Here is a 13,891-nt window from a genome sequence, read left to right on the forward strand (position 1 = left end):
CACGCACTGGTATCTGAGCCTCCTTTTTTTTTCCCTAAAAGAATGATGTCCTGGTTTTGAGGGAATTACTACAAGACTGTGTGTAAGTTTGACTTTTTTGGTTCTTCTAGGGACTTACAAGAATAAGGGATGCCCAGATATTCATATGGAATTTATAAAAACACACAGCAGAGGCCAGGTATTGGTGACTCCTACCTGTAATCCTAGCTACTTGAGAAGCAGAGATTGGAGGATCACAGTTCCAGACAGACCTAAGCAAAAAGTTCATGAGACTCCATCTCAATAGGAAAAGCTGGGCATGGATACACATACCTGCCATCCCGGCTAGAGAAGGAAGCATAAACAGGGAGACTGTGGTGCAGGCCAGGCAAAAAGCAAGACCCTATCTCACAACTAACCAGAAGCCGGATGGTGGTGGCACAGACCTACACCTTTACCTGCTCAGGAGGTTGAGATCTGAAGATTGTATTACAAAAATAGGCCTGGAAGACAGACCCATGAGAGTCTTATCTCCAATTAATCAACAACAGCAACAAAGAAGTAGAACAAGGGATGTAGATCAAGACTACCTGTTAACTAAGCTCAAAGCCCTAAAGTCTAACCTCAGACGGGCGCGCGCTCCTGCACACACACACACACACACACACACACACACAGAGGAAAGAAAGTAGAAAGGGGGATTCGTTGAGAAAAGCAAGGAAATTGCTCAATGAAGCCCATTGTTTTGAACAATTAATATGTGCTAGAGGAGTAGGAGATCAAGAAAAAGGAGAAAGGAGGAGCCTGAATAAGATTCAAGATGGTAAGGTTGAATTCTTCCAGAAAAATCCAGCCCTTGTAAGTGAGAGAAGGAAAAATAAAATTCAACCTGTTTCTACCGCCTGTGATTGACGCTTGATACCCTTTTCCTGGTTTTATTCACTTTCGATACATTGACTTCTGATATATGTTTGTCCCTTTTCTTCCTGCCCATTGGCTGCGTACCATCCTATTTCCCTTTAGAAAAACCAAATTATTGTAAAGATTCAGCATGTAACAGCAATTTCTCGTCAGCTTCTGTCATGGAATTCTATGCTGGTACAGAGACAACCAGAGCTGGCTAGTTTGTGGAGACTGGGGAACTCCTACTGCTACTGGGAATATAAGTTAATATAATCATTGGGCTTCAAATCAAGGTCCTCGACCAGAAATAGCACTACTGAAGAATATCCAAAAGATGCATTTATTACAGTATCACCCTTACATTCACAATAAGCCAGAAGTAAAATCAACCAAGGTGTTTAGCCACAAATTAATGAATAAATGAAATATGCTACACACAAACACAGAGGAATAGTGTGCAACTCTATTAAAGAATAAAAATTGCTATTTCGAGCCTCAAGGATGAAACTAGAAGACATTATGCTAAATGAAACAAGGCAAGGATGCAAAGGCAAACACTGAATGTTCTCACTTCGATGAGAAATTAAAAAATTAATCTCATAGAGGTAAAAAGAACACTGATTAGAGACTTTGGAGAGTAATGGGCAAAAGGGGTGACTAACAGATAAAAGGGTGACACTGAATGAGAGTAACTTTTAATAACTTGTAATGTAGAGTAGCTGGGTAGCTACAGTTCACTAAAAATAATTGTATAGTTTTCAAAATATCTACAGAGAGGATTTTGAATTCCCCCATCACAAAGAAGCATGTGTGTGCAGTGGCAGATATACACATTATAAACCTGTACTGATCCGTGAGCCAGTGGCTCATGCCTGTCATCCTAGCTACTCGGGAGGCTAAGATCTGAGGATCACAGTTCAAAACCAGCCCAGGCAGAAAACCAGAAATGGCACTGTGGCTCAAGTGTTAGAAAGCTCACCTTGAGCTGAAGAGCTCAGGGACAGCACCCAGCCCAGTGTTCAAGCCCCACAACCAAAAATAAATAAATAAACAAACAAACCTGTATTGAAATATGAAACCATGCCTCGTAAATATATGTAATTATTATGTCAATTTAAGAAGAATGGCATTAGCTAATTGCTTATAGATAACTTCTAACTGTATTGTAAGCACTACAAATGAATTAATGTGTTTAATTGTCACCAAGGAAAATCTACGCAGCATTGGTGCTAGTAGCTTTACAATGAGGAAACTGAGGAGCAGAGAGGTTAGGGCACTTGTCCGAATTCATAATCCTAGAAGCGTTAGTTCTGGCTTTTGAACTCTGTACAAAGAAACTGAATGCATAGGAAACAAAAAGGTTCCTTTTAATTGTCTTTCAGCAGTTTTACAAAGAAGTTGCCACTCTTTTTTGTGCTTTTAGTAGATCTCTGTAGAGAAAAATGAAAGTTATGTTCATTTGTCATTTCCAGTTTATCTAGCACAGCAACAGAAAACAATAAATTCTTGGGAAATCTTTAGCAAATTACTAAAGGAAGAAGCTGCAAATATTTCTGTAATAACTCTGAACCATTTCAGGCTGACAGGCTAGAACACCAGCATTCTGAAAGCCCCGTATCAGGGATACTGCCTCAACTCCTAAGCCACTGATGTCTTTGAGTCATGGTAACCCCTAGTCTAAGGTCCTGCTGAATGATGAAATAAAAAAGACTCAGTTGTTTCTAAAGATGGTGAAAATGCCAGGAGGCTCAGTGCCAGCCCACAGAAGCCACTCAATATGAACTCAATTAATGGATTTGTAAAGAAATGACTGGATGACTCACTCTCAACTGATAAAAGATGTCAGCCTCTGAAAAAGCTCTTTGTAAGATTATTGGGTCAGGATCTTATCCTTAAAAGAAATTCTGGATTAAATATACCTTAATGTTTGTCATCATAACCACCTGGAGTATTACATCTGCATTGAAGCACTTACTTAAGTGTCCCCAGTGAAGAATTAGAATGTTTTTAGGAAGCTAGGGACGGTACTGAGAAGGACCAACTCTTTGTATATCTGGGATAGGCTCCTATATGTTTTAGAAAGACCTGAATGCAGTATATATGTGTGCACATATATGTATATACATATATACTTACACATATATATATGTGTAGGTATATATATGCATGTGTATATATATATATACGTATGTAGAAACATACATATACACATACAGATTTGTATGTGTATGTAGTTAGAACACACACACACATATATATAAAACTAACAGAAAATTTAAGAAGTACCACAAACATTGTTTTAAATTTAATTTTGAATAGAACTATAATCCAGGTTGAACCACTGCCAACATTGGTGACCTACTTTCTGCTCATCATCTGCCACTGACTTAATACAATCCACTAAATAACTTGCCCCTTGCTGTGAAACGGTCTACCAAAGTCTTTGGAAATATCTATACAATATTCAGTATATTCATCATTCATAGAGCCTTTCTTATAGCTGAACAGTTAGGCAATTTTTGCTTTGGAGGGGAATTCGGTAAATAAATAATTTATAAGAAATAGTGGGCTAAATCACTTTGTATGGGAAATTTGGATTTGATTTTTAAAGATGTAGTTCACCACATAGATTCCCAATCATAAAATATGCTTTTGCTATATACTTTCCTTAGCCTCTTATTTTATATATATTTTCAAAGTCAGAATTCCCCCTTTGTCTTCCTCACTTACCACTTATACAATCTTTTCATCATCTTCGCTTATTCAACCTTCTTCAATTTCTGCTTCTGAACCACGAAGTCATATTATTATGTCTGTTATCTAGAGGTGAGGAAACAAAGTCAAGAGCTTGGAATATTGGATAAGAGCCTATGGGGGTCACTTGTCACTCACAGAATAATACTGCTGGAATCTTACCTGTGGCATCCAGTCCTTGTTTCCTCAGCTGGAAGATGGAATACTGAAGAAGGATGGGAGGATTAGATGAGATAAAGCGTGTGACAAAGACTTAGTAAACCGTCATGAGTTCTATCTAGCACATGTCTGTTGTTGTTACCTTTATACATGGTGACAGTGAAAAGTGGTGGTTGATGTTGATTCTCTCAAACTACAAGGAAGCTTTAAAAAAAAAAAAAAAAAGCATTTGAATTCCCTGACTTGTGATGCATGATAACTGTCAGAAGAATATTTCCCAAGTCCACCAAGCATTTTGTGTCGTCCTGGAGAGTTGGAAAGTTTTTGCTCAAAAGCTGAACTTGCAACCTTCAAGGTCTATTCACAGGCACTTCAGGGAACAGACTGACCCAACCCAGCTCCAGGAGCACGGGGCACAGCCGCCTCCTCCCTGGGGGCGGAGCTCAGCATTCAGCTGGGCTGCGATTGGTCCAGACTCTTCACTGAAGGGACATTTAATGATGAAGGAGGATGCTGTGAAGAGACCAGCCAGCCTGGGGAGAAGTAAAGACTGAAAGAATGTGCAGCCTCCCTCAGAGCAGGAGAGGTTGGTGACAGACCAGAATAGGGACAGGTGGAAAGTTTGTTTCACTATCAGGCTTGTGGAGGGTCAACTGAACTAAAGAGTGTTTCTGCTCAGGCATCATATTTCAGGGGAATGAAAGGGAAGAAAAGCGGTCATTTCGTGGCCCAGGTAGAACAATAGAAATCTCAGGAGTCCATCTAGATGATCCCTGGGATTCGGTGACCATGAAGCTTGAAGAAAAACTTGAGGACAACGGGAGCCTTGTAGGAACGAGTCAGCCCTACCTAGCTGAGACGCATCAGGCGAATGGGAAACCCAGAGCAAATGGGAAAGCTGAGAGCTATGTAAAGCCAGAGGCAAATGGCCAGAACAATGTGCTCAGCAAGAGTCTCAACGCGTACACCTGGCAGGAGATCCAGAGACACAATCAGGAGGCCGACCAGTGGCTGGTGATCAACCGCAAGGTCTACAATGTAACTAAGTGGGCAGAGAAGCATCCAGGAGGGCACAGAGTCCTCAATCACTACGCCGGAGAAGATGCCACGGTAAGGACTTCCCGGCTTTCTCTCTGTCTCTTTCTCTCTTCTCCCCTCCCTTGCTCTCTCCCTCCATGCCCTCCCCTTTTCTGCCTCTGCCAGCTGCTACATGGCTCAGTTCTTGGCTCTCTTCCCAAAAACATTCAAGTTCGTGCTCAGCTCCACCATCACTCATCTCCTCCCAAACCAATTTTTCAAGATTCCTATCTAAACAAGTCTAGTTAATATGCACACCCAGTTTGAGGCATATTCAGATGTTGATAGTGGATACTGCTGGTGCATTCTGGGTTTGGCTATGTTCTTGGTGTTGGTTTTCATTTGAATAGAAGTGCAGTCACACTGTCTAATCGGAAGAAACTGGCAAAGGTGAAGGTGAAGGAAAAATCTGGGGGGGAAAAAGGAATATATGAAGTTCACACAGAACTTTTTGACTCGTCATTGGAGTGAAAGAAAGAAAGCCATCCAGTGGACACAACTCTGTGTCAATAACAACGAAAGAGCCAACGATTACCAGGACTTTCAGTGTTTGCAGAGCTCTTCTGCACCTGGTAACTCATTCAGTAAGACAAAGGTGATACAACCCACTTCTATGGATATATTCAAATGTGATACCTTGCTTCAACCTCCCCCAGTGAAGCTGAATATCATTTCCATATTACAGATGAGATAGCTAATATTACAGATGAGATAGCTAATATTCACAGCGGTGACCAATGTGTCACAAATCCAGCAATTGATAATGACAAATTCTATTCTTTTTTTCACGTTCTAAGAATATGTACAATACATATATATGCATATATGTCTAAATAAATTTGACCATGTCTATGAAGATGTTAGTGACAAATTTTATAATCTGAATGGATCAAGAAGATGTGGTATATATACATAGTAGAATTTTGCTCATCTGTTGAATGAGCATTTGCAAAAGAATGAAAGGATTGGGAGGAAATTGTGTTAATTTGAAGTAAACCTGGTCCAGAGAAATAATAGTTGTGTGTTTTCTTTCATATGTAGAAGCTAGAATCCGTTTATAGACACATAAGTAAACACATTGGGTGGTGTGCACGTTCATATGAATGCATTAACTGAAATACAGTCCATTTAAGGGAAACCAAAACTAGGGTAATCCCTTAGAAAGGCAAAATCAAAGTTAAGCAAAATAGACATTGATATATGAGAGAAAACATTTGCCCTTCATCTTTCTAAGCTTAGCCCGGCTTACTCCACTCAATATGATTTTTATTCCAAGTCCATCTGATTCTCTGCAAATTATGTTATTACAAAATTTCATTCTTCCAGATGGATGAATAAAATTCCATCGTATGCTTGTGTGCACATAATGCATATAAACATATTTATATTTACATATGTGTATATGTGTGTGCTTGTGTGTGTATGTGTGTGTGTGTAGATTTCATTTTCTTAATCCATTCACTAGTTATGGACCATTTCCACAACATTGGTATGGTGAACAGTTCAATAGTGCTGCTATGAAAACATACGGGCAACTTTATTGGGTCTTATTAAGTCTTATGCTTTTATTATGTTCTTTTAGATAAATGCTTAAGGATCACTGAATCATATGATAGTTCTATGTTTAGGCTTTTGACAAACCTCCACACTGACTTCCATAGGAGATACACTAATGTAACATTCCAACAAATAGCACACAAGGTTTCTTTATCCCTCATTTCCTTGCATGCACTTGTTGCTGGTCATACTTTTGGTGATGGTCATTCTGACTGGAGTGACATGGAATCTCAATATTGTTTTTATTTGCATTTCCTTTCTGGCCTTGAATGTTAAGCATTTCTTCATCTATTTATTGATTGTTTGAATTTCATCTGAGAAATATCTGTTTAGCTTCTTTGCCATTTATTGATTGGATTTAATGATTCCTTGGGATTTTCTTTAAAACTCTCTGTATATTCTGGTTATTAGATCTTCATCTGATGTAGAGCTGGCAAAAATCTCCTGTTCTGTATGGTGTCTTTTTAGCTTAGCGACTACATCCTCTGCTGTGTAGAATCTTTTTGTCAACCTTCTCTCCTTGTTTGTTGTGAAACAGGAGTTTATTCAGGAAGTTCCAGCTTATAGTATTACATGGGCTGTGTATTTCCTCCCAACTGGAATTTTTATTTTCCACATTGTATAGATAAAGAAATAAAGGTCTAAAGAAACAAAACAACGGGCTGGGAAGGTGGCTGAGTGGTAGAGTGCTTGCCTTGCATGCATGAGGCCCTGGGTTCGATTCCTCAGCACCACATAAGCAGGAAAAAAACTGGAAGTGGCGCTGTGGTTCAAATGGTAAAGCGCTAGCCTTGAGCTGAAGAGCTGAGGGAGAGCGCCCAGGCCCAGAGCTCAGGCCCCACGACCGGACCCCAAAAAAACAAAAGAAAAAGAAACAAAACAAGCTCGAGGTTGTATGACAGAGCAAAATCTGAAACCTAGTCTTTTTGTTGCTGTTGATGTACCTGTTGATTACAAAGAAGCATAGAACTTCTCCAGCTGGGTTTCCAGGCCAAGGGCTGAAGATATCATTTTGCTGAGCAACAGTCTAAAAGGAGGGTGTGCTACTAAGAAAATTTACAAATGACTGGTAGATTTATAAGGCACAGGAGACCGAATCTTTGGTGCCATCAGCATCTGTTCCTGCAAATCCTAGTTTTCCTGAATTATCCCACCAATGTCTTATTTGTTCATCGCTTTTCTGTCTTCATTCTCTCATCTGGACACACCCTGCTAGCATCCCGTGTTCTCTTATCCGAATAATAGTTTTTAAAATAATGATAACCTTTCCTTGGGAAAAGAATCCTGTAGCAAGAGATGGAAGTATCTTAGATGTTGATACATGTCTAGAAATCTAGCAAAGTGGGGAAATATTTCTGTATAAATAACAGACAAATAACAAATGTAAAAATGATTTGAAAGAGAAACACTGATCTCTTTTTCTTCTGTTCCCTCAGTCCTACAATTTAGGTACAATGGATCAGGCTTTTCCAACACACATCACAAAACTAGCTCAAGGATGTTCTGGCAAAGACATGGGCTTTCAACTATGTTGAAAATCTCAGATAAGGACAAACACAGAGGCTCAAGGTTGTAATTCCAGCTGTATAAGAAGTGTGGGTAGGAGAACTGCAGTTCAAAGTTAGTCCTGGGGAAAAAAAAGTATGATCCCTTATCTAAAAAATCACATAAGTCAAAACAGAAAGAAAGAAAATGTCTACAAACATATATCAAATTATAGAGCACTTGCCTAGCAATAACAAGTCTCTGAATTCAAGTCCATGAACCACCAAAAAATAACTAGAATAATAATGAGAAGGAAATAACCCAGCCTCACTTGAAGTAGCCAGACAATAAATCTATAATTTGCTAGTGATCATTATCTCCCAGAAACCAGGGTATTATTATGCCTCTACTTCCTACTCTAAACAATGAGGAAAATGATTAGTGTAATACTAGCAGATCCTTAGGAACAAAAGCCAAGCAGCCTTAAAATATGTATGTGGCAATAAAGAAAAATCACATGCACGGTCAACTATGTATTACGTACCTTAGAAAAATAAATCTAAAGCTGTTCAGAGGAAAGATTTTCTCCAAGGAAAGCTGGCTCCAGATTACTAAAAAGTTCCAGAAGGAGCCTCTGGTTACTCAGAGGGCTGGGAACTTGAGCCTTTGAATAGGTTAGTCAAATTTAGGAAAGTCACTGAAATGCTCTGAGAATCAACTTCATCATCTGCTAAGGAGAAATGGACCTACCCAGGTTTATAGTAAGTGGAATGTATATTTCATTAGTAAGTGGAATGTATACCAGACATTAAATTATGGTTCACTAGATGGTAGCGATGAGTAGTCATACCACTAGAATCCACAGTTCCTTTATAAATGTCATCATTAATTTACGTTAATTTATCATCTGCTTAGATGCTCTGATTATATTGTATGCTCTCTAGTTGGAACAGAACAGTATATGATGGGAAATGCATTGTGCATCCTAGCTAAGAAGTCAGAGCACTTGAGATCAAACATTCTCTATAGAACTTAAAATACTGAGTATAAGTCTCTACATGGCAGCCCTGAACCCATGTTTGCACCTGCCCCATTCTTTTTGCTCACACAGGAACTCTTTTCTAGGCCTCATAGAAAGTGGATATGATTCCTACCTACATGATATATCCATCCCATGGGATTATTAACTCTACCCTTCATTTGCTCTAAAATGCTTGCTGCATAGAGGTACAGTCTGATGCCTAAAGGCAGAAGGTTTGGAATGAAACAGGTCTAGTAGGACCTCTGGACTCTGCACTTAGTAGGACCATCCAGTCTTCCATTTACTAGGCTGGACCATAGAAAGTTGTTCAAGCCTTTGGAATCTCTTTATCTATAAAGGGAAAATAACATCTTAACCTTAGTTTTGTTGTTACCATCTCTGAAGTGGAATGAAGTGCTCTTTATGGTGCTCAGCACAGATTAAATACTCAATGAATGAAGGTTACTTTGTGTTCTATTATTAGTTCCTTTCTTCTGACATGGGTTTGAATGTTCTCTAAGAAGCTCAATTTTCTCTAAGAAAATAAACACATCAAAGGAACGTTGACTTAAGTGGTCTCTTTCAAATGATATGATTCTTAAACTATTGTTACAGTACTAATTACTAGAGTTTTGGCCTGGGTATTTTTACTTGTGTGAGCTCACCCAAGAAAAGCCAGAGACAGCTTCTAAGTGCAACAGTGAGGATCAATTATAAAGATTGCCATATAATGACAACATAATGGTCAGTGCTGCAATCTTTAAAATGAGGATCATGAAACACTTTAATAACAGGACACACATATGAATAAATAGCTGGCTATCAATTTTATAGACAGCAACATTGTTCTAAGCTCCACCAAAATGTAAATGCTGCCTTGCATTCACTGATACATGTTTGGAACAAAGAAATGAGATTTATGATCTTATGTGGAGGGCAGCCAGCTTCTCATCTCTAGACAACCTCCCCCATAAATGTCACAGGAAAAAAAAACTTCTGCCCTGAGTCACAGATGAATAAGACAATGATGGATGATGAAAGCTCATAGTCTTCAACCATCTTGAAGATTTCTATGTAGAGAAATGTAGCATAGTGTTTAACTCCCAAAGAAAATTCCTTGCATGTAGCTTGGGATAAACAGTGTCAACAAATGCAAGGCTGGAACAGGAGAAGCAAAGGAAAGCAGAGGTGGAGTGCATTATGATTCATTAGTCAGTAATAGCACACTCTTCATCTGAAATATTAAAAGTCTCGCTCTAGCCACTACCCTTGAAGCACGAAAGATCTGGAAGAACAGCAGAAAAGGAGTTCCCCAAAGGTATGGGAATGGGAACTTCATCTTTGGCTGATTATGAGAGTCTCATGAGTAGTTAGCAGTTAGCAGAACTGGGGTATGAACCCAGAGCCTCATGTTTGATAGGCAGGGGCTCTACCACTTGAGCCACCGTCTCAGCTTGTAAGCTTTTCGAAGTAAATTAGGGGAAAAAAAAACCTATATTTCAGTTATCTTATTCATGACATATACTCTCTCCATTGGTATTTTTTTAACATGTTTGTTTCTTCATACCCTTCTGTTTGAAAATTTCAACCCATATCAGTGGACCCAAGTAATCATATTGGTAATTGTGTGCAATTATTTATTAGTGTGTCTAATTTCAAAGCCTGTGATTTTAGCCACCTTTTGCCATTTCAAAGCCTACGATGTTAGCATGGATAGGCTTGAGAATGAGTAGGACTAAATGAATGAAGGAACTAGTAAATCCATGTGATGGATTACATAACATTATCTACATGGATAAAAAAAGACTTAGGCTTAGGAATTGAGGTAAATCACCCCATGCAAAGGTGCCTGATCCATCATTACCTCCAAGTAGCTTAGTCTCAATGGCAAAGGGCAGACATTTTGTGGTGGTAGCACCATAGACACAAGGTTTGACAAATGGAATGTCTGGAGGATTTCAGGACACATTTGCCCTCTTGGCTGGGCGTCTTCCTGCAAGGAACAACTTGAGTAATATTGTTTAAATTATAAATTCAGTGTTTGGCCTCAGGCCTTCTGACTTACATGTGTTTCTCTTTTACTAGGGATTATATTGCTTTTATAGGAAAGCATATCATTTCCCTGTTGATGATAGCTAAAAATAAATTAGCAGCATTTCCAAAATGTTTGTAAAAGAAACATAATAATCACATCTTTGCTATATTGATTGATCCATTTCTAGCTGAATGGCAATATAAATTAGTGAATAAGTTCAGAAGAGGAGATGATAATGGAGAAGAGAGCCAGAAGGCTAGTGAGGGAAAATGAAAGAAGTGAAAGTAGTAAAATGTAAAATAGAGATGTGGGGGCGGACAGAAAGAGCATAGGCATTTACTACCTGCATCCTTGGAAAGCAAGGCCTCAGTAATGCAATGCTTCCCGTAAAGAATTGTTACATCCATGTGTCTATGCACCTGTTCTCTTGTTCACCTGGCATGTAGTCATCACATGCTATGTAAGGGGCAATGCAGTGGGTCTTAGCCACACATTAATCCATAACAGTTAGTAGTTCTGGTCTTCAGAAAACTCACAAATAATTAAGAAGCCAACATACTCTTTTATTGCAACCTAATACGAAAAGATCTAGGAACAAAGTGCCATGAATGCCTAGAAGTGATTAGAGTTAACTTTAGTAAATGAGTGAGGGGAGGAAATTTGTAATATAAGTCTTAAAGGCCAAAGAAGAGCTTAGCTGTATGGAAGGAGGAAATCAAGCAAAGTGAATTGTACATGAAGAGACACAGACTATTTGTTAAGTGTAAAAGATACAGAAGAAAGTAAGGCTGAGAAGGCACAGGAAATGCCTAGATAAACATACCAAAACAAAATTCCCTTTGCACCATGAATTGATGCTAATGTTTTTAATGAACTCTGTGATTTTTTTTTGCTTCTTTTGTATGTTCTTCCCACTATGGTATATCCCCTGTTGTCACTGTATTTGATTTTGGTACCCTGCATCTTGTATATACATTTATCTAATTTGGGGATGGGAAGAGGAATAACAAAATGCTGAAACAAAGACACAGGATGATCCATTGCAACAATGATATGCCACAAGACACTATGTTGGAAATGATCTTTACATCTTCCCACGGGGTTGTGGGGGAGTAAGAGAGGGAAGAGATAGTAGGAAAAAAATCACAAAGGAGGGAGTAACCATGTTCGACAAGAAATACACTCATTACCTTACTCATGTAACCGTAACCCCTCTGCACAGGATCTTTACAATAAAATAAAATATTTAAAAAGTTAAACCTAAGATGGAGAAATACCATTATCCTCTTTCCAGTAGATGCAAACTGATTTTAGCATCATTTAAAAGTGATCTTGCATTGTGTCCCATAGAAAAACAATTATACATATCAAGAATGGAGCCGTTGCTTACAACTTCATTGTTTTAGGCCCAGATAATCCCAAATTTCAATCCTGGTTTTGCATTGATGGTGGGATATGACATCAAAAGGACTCTCACTTTTCAAACTTGGTGTCTCTTCCTGTGTAACGTAAGTTATACCCTACAAGTTGGCCCACGGAACATCTTTCACATAGGATGCACGGGGTTAACTCTAGCTCTCTCCCCTTCTCCTTCATTTTACTCCCTCTCCTTCCTTCAGCAGGACTATACTTGCCCAGGAATGTAAGTAACTGAACCTGTTCTTGCAGGTTTTCAACAACAGATTGCACAACTTAGTATCTGGGTTCTATTAGAAAACTATTGAATTTTCTAAAACTTCCGTGCTATATTTCCCCATGAATGCACTGAGAACAAAGGTCCATAAAACAGATCAATACTTACTGTTCTGGAAAAGTCTATACCTCATTGGTATTTGTCATCACAGTATAGACCTCCCTGGGGATCAGGAGAAATGATGAACTAAGAATAGTATAATCAGCACATTGTAAGCATGTAATTGCAATAGATTACATTCTGTTTTGCCTTAACATTGATCCTTCAACATCCACCATTCTATCCTGCTATGAAATAGCAAAGCAGGTGTAAATTTTGTCAGGATGTATTGCCATGAGAGACATTCAGCATTCTCTTAATCATTGACTCATTCTTTTCCTGGTCAGAACTAAACTGTAGCCACATAGAATGTGGAAAAACTTTAAACATCCTTGAAATACCATCATCTCCCAAGGAGGATGTAAGAAGTATACAGAAGGAACAGTAAAGCCTGGAGTGGTTCTAAAAGACAAAAACCTGAAGTAAAAAAAAAAAAAAGCCCTAGTTACATCATTACATCTACAGATCCATATGTGAAATAGTTGATATCGAATCTATTTCATTACTCTAATCAGTGTATAAGCCTTTTATACAAGTAGGTATATACGTATTTCTTGGATATATTTAAAGCAGCTACATGATTTGAAGATGTGGGATTTATTGTATTCATTGACATATTCATTAGCCTTAGAGTATAGGAAGACTGTTATTGGATTCTTGTACTAAAGTTTTATAAGCAACAACATGTGTTAATAGCTATTATAAACTTCATATGTGCTAATCCACATTCCAAATTAATTCATTTGATCTTCATGATTACTCTATAAACTGAGCGGCTACAATCACCTTCATTTAGGGATGAGAGGATAGAATAAGACACACAAGTCAACAGACTTGTCCTACAGTTACTAAGCAGCAACCTCAGATTTTAAAGGTTGGAAAACTGACTCCAAGGTTTGGTCTGTGGATCCGTACTGTTCACAACCACCATTCTTGAGTATTCTATGGCCTCCATATGTTCAACTTACAACCTCTGTTGTTTTGTTTTCCTTTTCAATCCCTCTCACCCCAAAACCATGACAACACAAAGTCCAGCATCTATCGCTTAGAGGCTCTTCTTCCCACCCCACTCCCCAAAAAACTATTCACATTCTTGTAGAAAGAGAGTCTCTTACTTCCCCATATAAGA

General features: G+C 38.6%; 1 protein-coding gene across 1 annotated transcript in view; it reads left to right on the plus strand.

Annotated features, from left to right (window-relative positions):
- The first annotated feature begins 4,584 nt into the window (after window positions 1–4,584).
- Window positions 4,585–13,891, plus strand: part of LOC122105319 (fatty acid desaturase 2-like protein FADS2B) — a 39,379-nt gene continuing 30,072 nt past the window's right edge. Inside the window, exon 1 of the mRNA XM_042676520.1 lies at window positions 4,585–4,905. Coding sequence (XP_042532454.1) covers window positions 4,585–4,905 — 321 coding nt within the window. The remainder of the gene's footprint in view (window positions 4,906–13,891) is intronic.

This window comes from Dipodomys spectabilis, unplaced genomic scaffold (genome assembly GCF_019054845.1).
Source record: "Dipodomys spectabilis isolate Male_0828 unplaced genomic scaffold, ASM1905484v1 ptg000030l, whole genome shotgun sequence".
Lineage (NCBI taxonomy): Eukaryota > Metazoa > Chordata > Mammalia > Rodentia > Heteromyidae > Dipodomys > Dipodomys spectabilis.